The sequence below is a fragment of the Schistocerca gregaria genome, chromosome 10 (genome assembly GCF_023897955.1).
Source record: "Schistocerca gregaria isolate iqSchGreg1 chromosome 10, iqSchGreg1.2, whole genome shotgun sequence".
NCBI classification, from domain to species: domain Eukaryota; kingdom Metazoa; phylum Arthropoda; class Insecta; order Orthoptera; family Acrididae; genus Schistocerca; species Schistocerca gregaria.
Window position 1 is genome coordinate 186,085,518 of NC_064929.1, and position 17,837 is coordinate 186,103,354.

At 45.2% G+C, this 17,837-nt stretch overlaps 1 protein-coding gene and 1 non-coding gene across 2 annotated transcripts in view; both read left to right on the forward strand.

Annotated features, from left to right (window-relative positions):
- The window catches only part of LOC126293230 (uncharacterized), a 167,858-nt gene that overhangs the window by 85,519 nt on the left and 64,502 nt on the right, over window positions 1-17,837 (forward strand). The window contains 4 exon segments of the mRNA XM_049986351.1: window positions 1,227-1,586; window positions 7,826-8,038; window positions 8,041-8,101; window positions 17,389-17,411. Coding sequence (XP_049842308.1) covers window positions 1,227-1,586; window positions 7,826-8,038; window positions 8,041-8,101; window positions 17,389-17,411 — 657 coding nt within the window.
- Window positions 12,044-12,118, forward strand: Trnas-cga (transfer RNA serine (anticodon CGA)). The gene has a single exon. It is a non-coding gene; the product is annotated as a tRNA-Ser (tRNA).

Genomic DNA, 17,837 nt, shown 5'->3' on the forward strand with positions numbered 1-17,837 from the left:
TGACATATGACACCTGACAGATGGCCGCCCCTTCTGAACAAGCGAAGCTTCAGATGAAAACGTCTCACTACTGGCAAATTATTTTTCGAACCGGAAAATTCACGTATGATACCTTTCAAGAAACAGAGTAGTTTGATAGGACTGCCTGTAGACAGCAGCGGGAAAATGCGCGAAGGGCAGTAATTCAGCTATAGAGGGCGTCTACGATTAACATTGTGATTTTTTAATCCGTGCTCAGCTTAAGGCCTATGAAACCGTTTCTTTGGGAAAATACATAGCTGACCAGAATCCTACGAACGAAATATTTTCAAACATAACATTTAGTACTCCCACGTACGATTCTAATGTGTGACGCAAATCTTTGACCGGTTCCCATTCGCTCACCGAAGTTAAGCACTGTCGCACTCGACGCGTACTTGGATGGATGACCATTCAACCGTGCCGAGTGCTGCTGTTAGTAAGGCAAGCAAAGGTATTGTAAACAGTCTCTAACTACCTTCGCCTTTGACGAGACGTAAATCCCTAAGTTTACTTCCTTTTTCTAATCTTTAAGAACACAAGAACTCTATGTCATATTAACGAAATAGGTACTGTTTAGGATTTTGATGCCGAAGTAGGCAAAATTAGGCGTCAACGTCGAAATACGCAATTTTACGTCCTATACAACTAACGGTATTCAGTTTGGTAAGAAAAAAAATAGGTTTTAACCTAAAGATCCGTGATCTATTTTTTACATATGAATAATAAAACACATATAAAGAGTATTTGGTATTAACAGGGATAGTTATTTAAAAAAATAAAAAAAGACCGAAGTGTTAGGCAAATACGAAGCATGAGCGCTCATCAACTAGCCACCTTGCTGTACGCTGGGCAGAAAATATTTTTTTCCGTCTGTCGTATAGCGTGGAAAAACTTGGAGCCACTGTCTTATATGATGAAATAGGCACTTTTTAGGACATTAAAGCCGAAAAAGGCAAAAATAGGCACTAACGTCGAAATAGGCTTTTTTAGGTCCTATAGAATTAACGCTATTAAGTATAAATAGTCATGAAACGCATAAGTACAAATTTTTATGCAAATAGGCACTCAGGAAGAAAATAGGTTTCTACCTAAAATCCGCGGTCTACTCATATCAAAGACTTCCTTTCCGTTTCTCCAAATGTCCATTTAAGTGACATGCCGTCACAAGAACCGCACAGCGGTTGAGAGCTCTCCCGATGCTCCAGGCACGGTGTCGATGCCGTTCTACACGGTGTACGTGCTGATGGGCTACTGGGACCTCGGCCCCATCCTGTGCGACCTGTGGCTCTCGGTGGACTACACGGTGTGCCTGGTGTCGCAGTACACGGTGCTGCTCATCACGATCGACCGCTTCTGCTCGGTGAAGATCGCGGCCCGGTACCGCAGCTGGCGCACCAAGCAGCGCGTCATCTGGATGGTGACCATCACCTGGATCATCCCCGCGCTGCTCTTCTTCATCTCCATCTTCGGCTGGGAGCACTTCATCGGCTACCGCGACCTGCTGCCCGGCCAGTGCGCGGTGCAGTTCCTCAAGGACCCCATCTTCAACACGGCGCTCATCATAGGTGAGTTCCGACGACAAGTACAGATCTCAATATGGTCTGACACCATGCAATGAAGGCTTTCACGACCGGATGGTACTGTTGTTAATAATTCTTCCAGGTTATATGGCCGTGATCCGTGGAATTCTTATATTCCTAACTTTTCGTCCAACATAGTATTGGACCAAACGTTAAGAATAGAAGAATTCCATGGACCACGGCCATATAACCCAGAAGAATTATTGACAACATGGTCCGAAACCTTGTGGCCAGAACTATTTAAGGAAGATCGTCTTACGACTGCAGTTCCTGTAGTGGTCTTTAGTCTGAAGACGATTTCAGGCATCTATCCACACTTGTCTATCCTGTGCATGTATCTTCATGTCTGCGCTTTCCGATAACGACATCCCATGAGTAATCCCAATTTTTATATCCTAGTGAAGGACTACTTTGGCAACGGCCTCCCCGCAGTGGGTACACCGTTTCCCGTGAGATCACCGAAGTTAAGCGCTGTCGGGCGTGGTCGGCACTTGGATGGGTGACCATCCAGGCCGCCATGCGCTGTTGCCATTTTTCGGGGTGCACTCACCCTCGTGATGCCAATTGAGTGCTACTTGACCGAATAGTAGCGGCTTGGGTAAAGAATACCGTCATAACGACCAGGAGAGTGCTGTGCTGATCCCACTCCTCTCCTATCCGCATACTCCACTGAGGATGACACGGCGGTCGGATGGTCCCGGTAGGCCACTCGTGGCCTGAAGACAGAGTGCTTTGAGTGAGTGAAGAACTATTCTAACTGCAAAATACTTTACCGAAAGGAATGTCATCATTAGCCGTATGGTACAGCTGCATGTCCTTCGAAAAAATACCAGCTCTAGATCCACTTTGTTTTCAGCTGTTTACATTATCAACAGAGCTAGGCCATGTTGGCTACTGATCTCAGGTCAGTCACTTATCCATATTTGTGCCACTGCAACTATTGTAAAGGCTGTTGCCCCTTTTCAAGAACCAGCGGTTAGCCAGGCGCCTTCACAGATATTCCTCCATTTGGTTACACTTAGTGCTTGAGTTGTGACGGTCTATGCACCTGTATGCTCAAAAATGAGATCGAGAGGAAGTGCAAAATGGCAAATCAGGGATGGTTAGAGGACAAATGTAACGATATAGAGGCATATATCACTAAGGTTAAGATAGATACTGCCTACACGAAAATTAAAGAGACCTTTGGACAAAAGAGAACCACCTGTATGAATATCAAGAGCTCAGATGTAAAACCAGTTGTAAGCAAAGAGTGGAAAGGAGAAAGATGGAAGGAGTATATAGAGGTATAATGATCATATAAAATCCGCCTCTATTGCAAGCTAAAACCGGATGTTGACCTAGGTTTGGGCGCGGATAACCACGCCTCCTTCGGAACACAGTAAAACTACAAACTGCCTAAAGAGGTAAAAGACGCGCCGAAACCTAGGTCAACATCCACCTATTTGCAATCGAGGCGGATTCTTTATAATAATTACATTATTCACGATTGCTAACGCGCTGCAATGTTTAAAGTTCTCAGTATATAGAGGGTCTATACAAGGGCAATGTACTTAAGGGTAATATTAGGCAAATGGAAGAAGAGTCAAATACAGGGAGCGAAAGGCTATTTACAGTCATAAGAGCCGAGGGACATGAAAGGGAAGCAGTGGTCGGGAAGGGAGTGAGACAGGGTTGTAGCCTACCCCTGATGTTATTCAGTGAAAATGAAATGGGAGATATGATACTGAGTGAAGAATTTGACAGAACAATGAAATACCTATGCCGCACCAAGGTGCCTGCAGTAGACAACATTCCATTAGAACTAGCAATAGCCTCGGGAGAGCCAGATATGACAAAAATCTACCACCTGGTGAGTAAGATGTATGAGACACGCGAAATACCCTAAGACTTCAAGAAAAATATCATAATTTCAATCCCAAAGAATGCAGGTGTTGACAGGTGTGCAAATTACCCAACTATCAGTTTAGTAAGTCACAGCTGCAAAATACTAAAGCGAATACCTTACAGACGAATGGAAAAATTGCTATAAACCATCCTCATGGAAGATCAGTTTGGATTCCGTAGAGATCCTGGAACACGCGAGGCAATACTGACCCTACGACATACCATAGAAGATAGATTAAGAAAAGGCATTCGCAGACTTAGAAAAAGCTTTTGACAGTGTTGGCTGGAATACTCTCTTTCAAATTCTGAAGGTGGTAGGGGTCAAATACAGGGAGCGAAAGGCTATTCACAATGTGTACAGAAACCAGATGGCAGTCATAACAGCCAAGGGACATGGAAGGAGTGGTTGGGAATGGAGTGAGACAGGGTTGCAGCATACCTCCAATGTTATTCAGTCTGTATATTGAGCAAGAAGTAAAGGAAAAGAAAGAAAAATTGCAGTAGGAATTAAAAGCCATGGAGAAGAAATAAAAACTTTAAGGTTCGCCGTTGACACTCTAATTCTCTCAGAGACAGCAAAGGACTTGGAAGAGCAGTTGAACGGAATGGACAGTGTCTTGAAAGGAGAATGTAAGATGAACATTAACAAAAGCAAAACGCGGATAGTGGAATGTTCAAATGGTTCAAATGGCTCTGAGCACTATGGGACTCAACTGCTGTGGTCATTAGTCCCCTAGAACTTAGAACTACTTAAACCTAACTAACCTAAGGACATCACACACATCCATGCCCGAGGCAGGATTCGAACCTGCGACCGTAGCAGTCGCACGATTCCGGACTGCGCGCCTAGAACCGCGAGACCACAGCGGCCGGCGATAGTGGAAAGTAGTCGAATTAAATCAGGTGATGCTGAGCGAATTAGATTAGGAAACGAGACATTTGAAGGAGTAGATGAGTTTTGCTATTTGGCCAGTAAAATAACTGATGATGGTCAAAGTAGAGAGGATATAAAATTTAGACTGGCAATGGCAAGGAATGATTTTCTGAAGGACAGAAGTTTGTTAACATAGAGTATAGATTTAAGTAGATGACGTAACTAATGAGGATGTACTGAATAGAATTGGGGAGAAGAGGAATTTGTGGCACAACTTGACTAGAAGAAGGGGTCGGTTAATAGCACACATTCTGAGGCATCAAGGGATCATCAATTTAGTATTGGAGGTAAGCGTGGAGCGTAAAACTCGTAGACGGAGACCTAGGGGTCACTACATTAAGCAGATTTAGAAGGATGTGGGTTTCAGCAGTTACTTGGAGATAAAGAGGCTTGCACAGGATAGAGTGGCATGGAGAGCTGTCTCAAACTGTTCTCTGGACTGAAGACCACACACACACAAACATACACATGATAGAACTTTTGCCGTGGTTGAAGCGATATGAAACAAAGATTGTATTCACACTTTCAGAATGCTCAGAAAAGGTTTAAAATAAAAAAAAATCAAAATTTCAAATCATCCCTGCAATGTCACAGTACGTGTTAAGCATAAGGTTGCACCCATGGTACAATTGTCTGTATGGTTGAATTTAGCAAAGCTCCCCACTGTGTAGTTCAAGGGGGCTTAAAGTTTTACGACAGTTATTACCATTTAGCTATGTGCCTAACTATTCTGAAACGTCAGTCTCACCAATTGCTGAGGACTGCAGTCATTTAGTTGCGTTCACTGTCTGTGTTCACAGTCGTCTGCTTTACGTTTCATGCTTAAATCATCTATCTATTATCATAGTAAACTTAAACTTTATATGAATAAGTTACCCTTTCCAAGAGATTTTTGGTGTTACTATCACAACTGATTCGGTTTGTATGTATAGGACAAATGAACTGCAGTAAGAGCACTTTTTTTTCTCTGCATCTAACAGTCTATCCGGAAACACATCATCTAATTTAGCCCCTGATGTTTTCTGCACAGTCGTAACAATGCCACAACGTCAACTGAACCTGTAAATAAAGACTCTCCGTTCGGTTCACATGTCGCCAACGGGAGACCAGTTTGTTTATGCCGTCACTGTAGAGCGTTTGACTTCGTTGACAGAGCCACAAACTCACCTCTGCTTGCACCCGTAAATCACTATCAAAGTGAAATTCTCGAGTCTCCTTCACGTTTTGGAAACAGATAAAACACGGATGTGGCCAGTTGGAACTGTGGGGAGGAAGATCGGTGACAATGAAACAAGTCCTCAGATTTTTGCAGATATCACAAAGGTTGTGTGTGGTGAGACTTTGACCTACTGGCGCAGAGTGTGCTGCACGTGGGGATGAACTCTAGTAATTCATGAAACTCTATTGCAGCACACTGTTTTTCACAGTTACGTTACACACCGCCATGTTTCACGGTACAGTTTGGACACCTCTACCGGCATAGGGTTTGCAGCTTACGCCAGCGAAGTGGGAATGTTGACTGAGTAATATGCATGACATGTAATTCCTCAAATGATAATGAGAAGAAAATGTTCAAATGTGTGTGAAATCCCTAAGCTTACACACTCCTTAACCTAAATTATCCTAAGGACAAACACACACAGCCATGCCCAAGGGAGGACGAAACTCCGCCGGGATCAGCCGTACAGCGCCTTAGACCGCACGGCTTGATAATGAGAGCAGAATAAAAAATTCGGAAGCACTATTGTGCAGCACACCCTCCTGTATTAGATGGAACGTTGTTTAGATACACCGAAGACCCAAATAAACTGGTGCACCTGCATAATATCGTGTAAGCCCCTGTCCCCCACCCCAACAGCACGAGGAAGTGCCGCAACACGACGTGGCATGGACTCGACTAATGTCTGAATTAGTGCTGGAGGGAGGTGACACAATGAATCTCGCAATGTTGTCCATAAATCCTTAAGAGTACAAGGGACAGACATCTCTTCTGAACAGAACATTGAAAAGCATCCCAGATACATTCATGTCTGGGGAGTTTGTTGGCCAGCGGAAGAGTTTAAACTCATAAGAGCGTTCCTGGAGCCAATCTGTAACAATTCTGGACGTGTGGGGTGTCGCGTTGTCCTGCTGGAATTGCCCGAGTCCGTCGGAATGCACAATGGACATGAATGGATGCAGGTGATCAAGCAGGATGCTTACCTACGTGTAACTTGTCAGAGTATCTAGACGTATCAGGGATCCCATATCACTCCAGCTGCACATGCCCAACACCATTACAGAGCTTCCGCCAGGTTGAACAATCGCCTGCTGACATGCAGGGTCCATGGACTCACACGTACACATACATCTGCTCCATACAATTTGAAATGAAACTCGTCCGACCAGGCAGCAACTTTCCATTCCAATGTCGGTGTTTAAGACGCGGGTTCCTGATCATTGTACAGTCGCGGAATGGTTGGGCGGGACAATCCGCACTTCTTCGCTACCTCGGAGATGCTGTGTCCCACCGCTCGTGTGCCGTCTATAAGATCACGTTGAAACTTACTTGAACCTTGATAACGTGCCGTTGTTAATAAGACTGAAGAATTGCGACCGAGGGCTCATTTGTTTCAATGTTAATTTATAGACGGTCACTGAACCGAGAAGCCATGTTCAAAGCTTTGCGATATTTCCAGTCATCAACAGACCAATGTCGGTGTTGACGGGCTCAGGTGAGGCGTAAAGCCTTATGTCGTGCAGTTATCAAGGGTACACGAAGGGACCTTTGGCTACTAAAAGCCATATCGGTGATGATTCATTGAATGGTTCGCACGCTCACACTTGTTGATGGTCCAGCACTAAAATCTGCAGCAATCTGCGGAAGGGTTGCACGTTTAAAGATTCTCTTCAGTCGTCGTTGGTCCCGTTCTTGCAGGATCTTTTTTCAGCAGCAGCAATATCGGAGATCTGATATATTACCGGATTTCTGATATTCACGGTACACTAGTGAAATGGTCGTACAGGAAAATCTCTAACTTTTTCGCTACCTCGGTGACGCTGTGTCCCATCGCTCACACGCCGACTATAACACCACGTTCTACTCACTTAAATCTTGATAACCTGTCATTGCAGCAGCAGTAACCGATCTAACAACTGAGCCAGACACTTGTTATCTTATATAGGCATTGCCACCCGCAGCGCCGTATTCTGCCTGTTTACATGTCTCTATATTTGAATACAAATGCCTATAACAGTTCCTGTGGCGCTTCAGAGTACATTAGAAACAATAGTTGATCTAAGATAGAGCCATGTGGAACTGCATGGGTCATTTACCCTCAGTAGGAACGATTAGGTGCAGTCTACACCAATGTGGTTATGGCGGTACGATGTGTCGATGTGTGTGTTTCCTCGTCCCTGCCAGGCTACTACTGGACCACACTGGTGGTGCTGTTCGTACTGTACGGCGGCATCTACAAGACGGCGTACGACATGCAGAAGAAGAGCGAGGCCAAGCAGCGCAAGATGCAGTCGATGGTGGCGCTGTCGGCGGGCGCCGTCTCCGGCATGGCGGGTCGCGCCGCGGGCATCGGCCTCTCCAAGACGCAGAGCACACTGCTCAGCCAGGACAAGCCCAAGGCGCCGGGGGCGGCGGGGGCGGCGCCGGGGGCGGGCGCGGGGTCCGCGGGGGCGGCGGACGGTGCGGCGGCGGCGGCGGCGGGCGGCGGCGCTCCGGCAGCCAACGCTCAAGGTCAGGGCGAACATAGTCTTTGTTTCTTTTTTCCTATCAAAAACACTCCTGATCACAATTTACACTACTGACCATTAAAATTGCTACAACAAGAAGAAATGCTGATGATAAACGGGTATTCATTGGACAAATATATTATACTAGAACTGACATGTGATTACCTTTTTCACGCAATTAGGGTGCACAGATCATGAGAAATCAGTACCCAGAACAACCACCTCTGGCCGTAATAACGGTCTTGATACGCCTGGGCATAGAGTCAAACAGAGCTTGGATGGTGTGTACAGGTACAGCTGCCCATGCAGCTTCAACACGATACCACAGTTCGTCAAGAGTAGTGACTGGCGTATTGTGACGAGCCAGTTGCTCGGCCACCATTGACCAGACGTTTTGAATTGGTGAGAGATCTGGAGAATGTGCTGGCCAGGGTAGCAGTCGAACAGTTTCTGTATCCAGAGAGGCCCGTACAGGACCTGCAAAATGCGGTCGTGCATTATCCTGCTGAAATGTAGATTTTCGCAGGGATCGAATGAAGGGTAGAGCCACGGGTCGTAACACATCTGAAATGTATCGTCCACTGTTCAAAGTGCCGTTAATGCGAACAATAGGTGACCCAGAAGTGTAACCAATGGTACCCCATAGCATCACGCCGGGTGATACGCCAGTATGGCGATGACGAATACACGCTTCCAATGTGCGTTCACCGCAATGTCGCCAAACACGGATGCAGCCATCATGATGCTGCAAACAGAACCTGGACTCATCCGAAAAATTGACGTTTTGCCATTCGTGCACTCAGGTTCGTCGTTGAGTACACCATCGCAGGCGCTCCTGTCTGTGATGCAGCGTCAAGGGTAACCGCAGCCATGGTCTCCGAGCTGATAGTCCATGCTGCTGCAAACGTCGTCGAACTGTTCGTGCAGATGGCTGTTGCCTGCAAACGTCCCCGTCTGTTTACACGGGGATCGAGACGTGGTTGCACAATCCGTTACAGCCCTGCTGACAACATGCCTGTCATGTCAACTGCTAGTGCTACGAGGCCGTTGGGATCTAGCACGGCGTTCCGTATTAGCATCCTGAACCCACCGATTCCATATTCTGCTAACAGTCATTGGATGTCGACCAACGCGAGCAGCAATGTCGCGATACGATGAACCGCAATCGTCATAGGCTACAATCCGACCTTTATTAAAGTCGGAAACGTGATGGTACGCATGTCTCCTCCTTACACGTGACATCACAACAACGTTCCACCAGGCAACAAAGGTCAACTGCAGTTTGTGGACGAGAAATCGGTTGGAAACTTTCCTCATGTCAGCACGTTGTAGGTGTCGCCACCGGCACCAACCTTGTGTGAATGCTCTGAAATGCTAAGCATATCACAGCATCTGCTTCCTGTCTGCTAAATTTCGCGTCTGTAGCACGTCATCTTCGTGGTGTAGCAATTTAAATGGCCAGTAGTGTATTTATTCCGGTGATTGGTTTCGACCACTACTGTGGTCATCTTCAGACCAATGAGTAAGAACCCCTTCTGGTGGCAAGTCACTAGTATAGCGATTTACCATCAGAAGAAGGTTCTTACTCATTGATCTGAAGGTGACCACAGTAGTGGTCGAAACCGGTTACCGGAATAAATGAATTGTGATCAAGGCTGTTTCTGATAGTAAATATTTGTAACAACATTGATCACTGTTCACTCCCTTAATGTAATCAAAAGTAACGAACACAATCTGCTTAAGGAGCATGCTGGTCAGAAACAGTCGTTCCTCGGATACACTTATATCCCAACAGCTCCTATCCTCATTGGGCTGGTTTTAACAGCCAGATATTTCACACAAACGCTGCGGGTGCATAGTACACTTCAGACACACGCCACAATTTTTTTTCCCACTCACGTTACATCTTCTGTAGTTGTCTGTGACGCAGAAGATACCGTACGCTTGACACTCCGGTGACAGCGCTAGCCTTGACTGTAGTAAGGGTCGCCACAAATTTCATACGCTGCTGAAATTGTGTTACATTATTTCTGCAACCGTATCACGACCTTTTTCATACAATGACGGCACAAAAATCTTGGGATACTTCCTAACACGGGAGGACGACGGTTCAATCCCGTCTCCCGCCATCCTGATTTAGGTTTTCCGTGATTTCCCTAAATCGCTTCAGGCAAATGCCGGGATGATTCCTTTGAAAGGGCACGGCCGATTTCCTTCCCAATCCTTCCCTAACCCGAGCTTGCGCTCCGTCTCTAATGACCTCGTTGTCGACGGGACGTTAAACACTAACCACCACCACCACTTCCTAACATCCTTTACCTGGTGTAGTCCAGCAAGCGATCGTGTCATGGACTCAACAAGTCGTCGCAAGTCCCCTGCAGAAATATGGATCCATGCTGCCTCTACAGCCGTCTATAATTACAGAAGTTAGTGGAGGATTTCGTGCACGAACTGACATCTCTATTATATCTCATAAATGTTAGATGGTCTGTGTCACAAAATCTTTCGCTCGAAATCTCCCAGGATGTTCTTCAAGCTAATCGCTAACACTTGTAGCCGATGACATGGCGCATTGTCATCCATAAAAGTTCCAAAGGTGTTTGGGAACATGAAACACATAAATGGCTGCAGACGCTCTTATAATAGCCGAATATAACCATTTCTGGTCGATGATTTGTTCATTTGGACCAGAGGACGCAGTCCATTCCGTATAAACACAGCACCATGGAGCCACCACCAGCTTGCACAGTACTTGTTGACAAATTGGGTCCTTGGCTTGGCTTCGAATCCTACCATCAGCTCTTATCGACTGAAATCGGGGCTCGTCTGACCGGGCCACGCTTTTCTAGTTGTCTAGGACAAACCCAGGAAAGGCGCTGCAGGGGATGTTCTGCTCTTAGCAAAGGCATTCGCGTCGGTAGTCTGCTGCCTTAGCCCATTAACGGCAGATTCACCCACACTGTCCTAACTGTTACGTTTTTCGCACGTTCCACATCGATTTCTGACGTTATTTCACGATATTGCTTGTCTGTTGGCACTGACAACTCTAAGGAAACGCCGCTGATCTCGGTCGTTAAGTGAAGGCCTTCAGCCACTGCATTTTCCATGATGAGAGGATATGCATCAGATGTGGTATTTTCGGCACGCTCTTGACACTGTGGATCTCGGAATATTGAATTCCCTAACAATTGTCGAAACGGAATTTATCATGGGTCTAGCTCTCACCACCATTCCGCGTTCAAAGACTGTTAAACCTCGTCGAGCAGCCATAAACACGTCGGACTCTTTTCACATGAATCACCTGAGTACAAATGACAGTTCCGCTAATACACTCTCCTTTTATACCTTGTACACGAGATACTATGCATATCACTATAGTATGGCTTTCATTGCCTGAGTGTATGTCACTACTTGCGATTCCACCATTTCGTGTCAGGCCGTCCTGAAACCTCCATCCTCATAATCTAACATGTCAGATGTCACAGAAGGCGCCGCGTCCTTGTAAGTGTATGCTCTGGACCGCCATTTGGAGACGTGAAAACGGATATCTCAGTAGTTCCACGTGATCGCCCAAGCATCCATTGTGTGAAACTTCCTGGCAGATTAAAACTGTGCGCCCGACCGAGACTCGAACTCGGGACCTTTGCCTTTCGCTGGGCAAGTGCTCTACCAACTGAGCTATCAAAGCACGACTCATGACCCGTCTTCACGATTATACTTCTGCCAGTATCCGTCTCCTACCTTCCAAACTTTACAGAAGCTCTTCTGCGAACCTTGCAGAACTAGCACTCCTGAAAGAAAGGATACTGTGGAGACATGGCTTAGCCACAGGCTGGGGGAAGGTAGGAGACGGATACTGGCAGAAGTGAAGCTGTGGGTACCGGGCGTGAGTCGTGCTTCGGTAGCTCAGTTGGTAGAGCGCTTGCCCCCGAAAGGCAAAGGTCCCGAGTTCGAGTCTCGGTCGGTCACACAGTTTTAATTTGCCATGAAGTTTCATATCAGCGCACACTCCGCTGCACAGTGAAAATCTCATTCTGGAAACATCCATTGTGTGATCACAACGCTATATGTGGTGTCGAGTTCAGTCTGTCTCTTCCTTACTTACCTACTGTAAGCCCACAGTAGCTGAGTGGCAGTAGCCTGCACGGTCGCTAAGCGTGCTCGGTCAGAGGGTTAGCAGCCCTCTAATGAAAAAACGGAGCTAATCGATCAACAACGAACTTAAAACGGATGTCTTACGACGTCCGCGCCGAGCAGATGAAACGAACAAATACGAACAAAAAAATGAGGAAAAAAAGTGGTCAGCGCGACATAATGTCAATCGTAAAGGCCCGGGTTCGATTCCCGGCTGGGTCGGATATTTTTTCCACTCGGGGACTGGAGGTTGTGTTGTCCTAATCATCGTCATTTCATCCCCGTCGACGTGCAGGTCTCCGAAGTGGAGTCAAATCGAAAGACTTGCACCCAGCGAGCGGTTTACCTGACGGGAGGCCCTAGTCTTCATGTTTGAGATTTTGACAGGCCAGGTAGAGAAAAACAATACAAGCTATCGACTACTCGTCTGCGGATTATTTGGCTTGTGGATTACCATAGGAATGCAATACCCTAGCAGTCCTGTTTGTGGGGGCTGGCATGGGAAAGCAGCACATGTAAGAAGAACTCTGAAGCGTCTGGAAAAACATCATCCAAATGTAAGATACATATGGGTTACTAACTGCAGTAGACATCGTTAAGAATAGAGCGTAGTTGTGAAGAGCTTAACGTGAAAAAATTTCTGAAAATGTAAGTTATTATTGTACAATCCATTGCTTTAGAAGTTCTTGGACATTTGTTTTCGATGTCTTGCAACCGAAAAAAATTGATATTAAGGATAGTTAAGGAATGCAGTTCCTTGTATTAATGATTTAGCAGGCCGTACTGGAATAATAATAATAATAATAATAATAATAATAATAATAATAATAATAATAATAATAATAATAATAATGTGTATTAACTACTCTGTCTTATCACACAAAAAACAATGTATTTCGGCATCGGCGTCATCAGGTTGGTGATTAAAAACAATATCTACATCTACATCCGTACTCCGCAAGCCACCTGACGGTGGAAAGGAGAGCACTGTTTCTATCGGAACTTACCTTAAAAGTAAGTGGGATTTGGAAAGAGTGAAACACACACTGTACCAAGTTTTAAGCATACGTACGCAGTTTCTCGCAAACTGCCAATTCTGCTGCATACATTTGCATTTGTACTAGCAGTATCCGGCAAATGAAACGCTATCTTCGCGGTTACTTGGTCTGATACAACCAGTCAGTTTCTCTACAATTTTCATTTGCTAGTGCGTACACGAAAATATCTGACAAATACACAACCAGGCGAAATGTAATTTCACTGTAGATGTTCTGCTCCACGCTTCAACTTGTAAACAAACGTTGCAGCGCTCTATGTCATGTGGGAGGGTACGAGACAGCATGGTATCAGCATACCGCTCTACAGACAGTTGTCGACTTTGCAGACAATGGAGCCACTACTTCGCTCTCGAATATCTCTCCAATGGTCTCACAAGCCTCAATGCAAACCCTTGTAGCCCTCCCAGGGAACGAAAATCCCTAGCAATACGGGGAAATGAACCGGTGTGCTTCTGATGTCAGGCAGGTAAAGCGCTCATCTATGGATCTGTGTGAGCGTGTGGGTGCTATTCTGTCATTCTGCGCAAAGGATTAATCTGAGATGTACCCTTTACCCTGTTGCTCCTGCAAGATGCAGTTTCCACCCCCACACTACTACAGAAGTCAGACAGACGCTCCTAACGTTTTAAAGAGAAATGCCTGAAAAACTTTCAGCAATAAATATCTTCTGGAGCCGTCCGCTGTAAGGAAATGACACAAAAATGCACAAAATTTCTTACGTAACTAGTGGGATTCTTGGGTACTGAAGTAGTGCTAGTTACTGTAAGAAAAGCATGAAACTAACAAAATTATTATTTATTTTGCAAAAATTCTGAGAAATCACAATGGAACTTTTAGTTATGAATTCAAGAAGTTATATCCTGGTTCTGTTCAGAACGTGAAGTTACCTTCAAGGATAGTATTCGCTAATGAAATTTCTATACAAAGTTTTTGTTATTGACTTGGCAGAATGGCGGAACGCCACACCTACTCAACTTGAATAATTATCCGTTAGAACGTTACTAGGTACGGTAGAGGCTGTCACGTGTGAAATGCTGTGAAGTGTATTGTTGTGGAGGAAATATGGGGCTCGCAACAGCTGTAGCGCACAATACCGTAAGCTGCGATGACTGCTGTCTGCGCCGCTCGCTGCTGACAAATAAGATGACTCTCGTTCTATCTGGATTCACCTTTGCTAATCAAACTCTCCCTACGCCTTGATGAAGTCAAATACTTCTATTCGCCCCTAGTCTAACTATTGGTGTGGTACACTGGTCAGATAACCAGTCCACAGCGATGCCACTCAAAAATTCGCTCGCGGGCGTTTAACTAACTCTGTCTGTTCACACCGCACAATAAGTGTGGCGGCCAACACAGTGAACAACGCTTAATCGCAAGGACTCCATATGCAGTCGCACTCCGATTCGCTCTCGACAGATGAGCTCTCCCAGTGAAGTACTGAGGAGAGACTTGTTCCTCGTTCTCTGAGTACACGTACAAGCGCGCACGCTCTCGTTACGTGTTCTTGCTCCAAGAGCTACAACGGCACAGCCTCTCTCCACGCCAGACGTGAAGGGGTACATCTTTCAGTCTCTTACATTACTCCTTATCTCAAGGCATCAGAAACATCGTCTGCAAATCAGCATTGCTCTTCTAAAATGGGAGAATGACGTTTCGTTTAAGGCGACCAATCTGGAAATCTGTAGCATCGGCGTTTGGCGTTTGCTGTCTCCCTGTGAAAAACCTCTGAAATTGCGTGCCATGTTTGTAAAGAATGCTTAGGGTGGGGGCTCCCACCCAATGTAGCAGAATTTGCTTTTAAGCTGTACACGGGGTCGTTCTCCCCTTTCACTCGGGCAAACACTGTCCGCTCCACGGGTGGTCGCCGTCCAACGTAGATAGCCTGAATCGTCCACTGAAGGGACCGGCCTCTCAGCGTGCGGTCCGCCACTCCCAAACTAAAAGCTCTTGTGACTGTCGTGTCTTGAATGTGTGTGTGTGCGCCAGCCTCGAGTATCTCAACCCCGGTGGACACTTGTTATTTGCGTATCATTTACAAGAATTCACTCAACATTGACTTTATCTTCTCGCGTTTGGGTTCGAATGAAGCGTCTTGATGTGCGGAATATGATTGTGAGGGCGGACTATGTAAGTAATGAAGGTCAGGAGACCACACTGTCTTACAAGGAGTCTGCCTGTCGCCTCAACCTACACTGTCTCATCAAAAGTATTCGGATACCTATTAAAAAAAACCAAGAGGCATTTGATCAGCACACCGCTCTACCAGCCGTTGTCAGTTTCCGTGATCCGTGACTGTTGCTGCTACTGCTCAATCAAGTAGCTCCTCAATTGGCCTCACAAGGAGAAACCAATGTTACCACTGTGGCAAGGCCGTTGGCTAGAGTACCTATTATGCGTGGTGTGCTCACCCTGCGCCTTTACAACGGGTCGGATTCTGTGGGGGACACTTTTAATGGCGTCTTTGAATATCTGTGAAGAAAAAGTAGCACTGTCTTCCTTAAACGTCGAAAACAAACAAAGCTGTGGTCTGATGGAAGTCGACGATCTAACTCATGCGAGAGGTGTTCCATTGGGTTCAGTTTCGGACACAGGGCCAATCCATTTCAAGAATATTATTGTTCACAAACTACTGCCTTACGGACCCTGAATTGTGATAGTCTGTACTGTCCTGGTGATACTTTCATGGCCTCTGAACTCTTCCTCTGGTGTGTGCTGCACGCAATGCTATAAAATGTATTCATGTCCTTCTGCAATTATCGTTTTCTTAAGGGCAATAACTACAAAAAACATCTCATACCGTAACATCACCTCCTCTTTACTTCACTGTAGACACTATACATGATGGCAGATGGCGTTTCCCACCCATTCACCAAACCCAAACCCTTGCCACAGACTACAGCATGATTCATCAGTCCAAATCACTTGTTTCTAGACACCTCAGACCCCTCTTAGCATCAACTACAGAAATATGTAGTTTATAATGAGCTGCTTTGCCACTGCACCCAAATCATTTTAACTCCCTAAGAACAGTCACTGGGCTAGCTGGACATCTGATAACACTTCGGAACTCAGAAATGACTCCATCCTCTTATTTCATGCGATTTTTACTGTTACCCTCCTGGAAGTTCGGTGGTCATCATCCATCAGTATACAAGGTCTTCCTGGTCTTGATTTAATTGTATTGTTCCTTCGGGTTTCCAGTTCACAATCAATACCTGCAATGCCTGTATAGATTTAGAAGGGTTAAAACTTCCCTGATTCATTTCTTACGCGTCATCCAATGACCAGTCGACATCCGAGGTCGGTAAGTTCTCCAGGCTCGTGCATGAAAACATGTCCGCTGCTATCAAAGTTCTGACAGAGTATTTCCACAGTTTCCTGTGAAGCTCAAAGTGAGGTAGTTACACCTCCAAATTCTGGTGTGGGCTTTTAACTTCCTTAGGAGAAGAAAAACTGCATAGCCAAGATCGCAATAAAACACTTCATTGCGGATAAGCGGTTTCGGTGAACTATGTTACCATCATCAGATCAGTAATAACATTACAAAAGGTGCTACAAACAGATTAAGAAATAATTCCAGATTAACGAATAAAGGAATCAGTGACAACATACCTTCGTACAGGTTATAATAAAAATCTTGTGCTAGATGCACACAAAACCTTTCCACTAAAACTCCAAATGTGCAACATACGACATGAATGATGTGATAGCACGTCAAAAGTGAAAGTTAAAATCCCTATGTACACAAATCGCCACACACATTTGATCCATACGTTTACACGTCATGCCTGCTAGGTCGCCACAAGACTTTGTGTCAATAGTCAATGCGTGACATGAACAGACAACAAGCACCACAGGCGTCGCTGTAGCGTATAGTTTCCACCATTAAAAGTCAAATACGTAGTTTAAAATCAACCATGATTTCAAATATATAAGTTCTGAAATGCTAAAAAGAACTTACTGATGAGTTCTTCCTGACAAAACATAGTTAAGACATGCTATATACCACACCTACCGTAAATGCATTATATAATCACAAAATTACAAGTACTTTTATGACAGCATAGCTAAGTAAGCACCATCATAAATATTAAATAAAATTAAAATGTTTAAACGTTGTAAGAAGAAGTTAGATTGAATGCCAAAATACTTTTAGGAAATTGTTAAAATACAGTGGTGTTTAACCCAAAGTCGGGAGCTAGCGCAACTAATATTAAAATTGTACTATTATAGTGCAACACACCATGCGTAGAGCACAAAAGGGCTAGGCCATGTGATTGCCAGCATCAGGGCCATAATTACTACGTGGCATGCAAACAGAAAGCGAACAATAATAGTTACAGCTTGCTTCTTATATTGAGCACATGGACGTCTGTAACCAAATAAAACAAAAATTAAAAAAACACTCCGTCTATAGGCCACAAGTGTCCCATCGGGACCAACCGACCGCCGTGTCACCCTCAAGGAGGATGCAGAGGGGCGTGTGGTCAGCACACC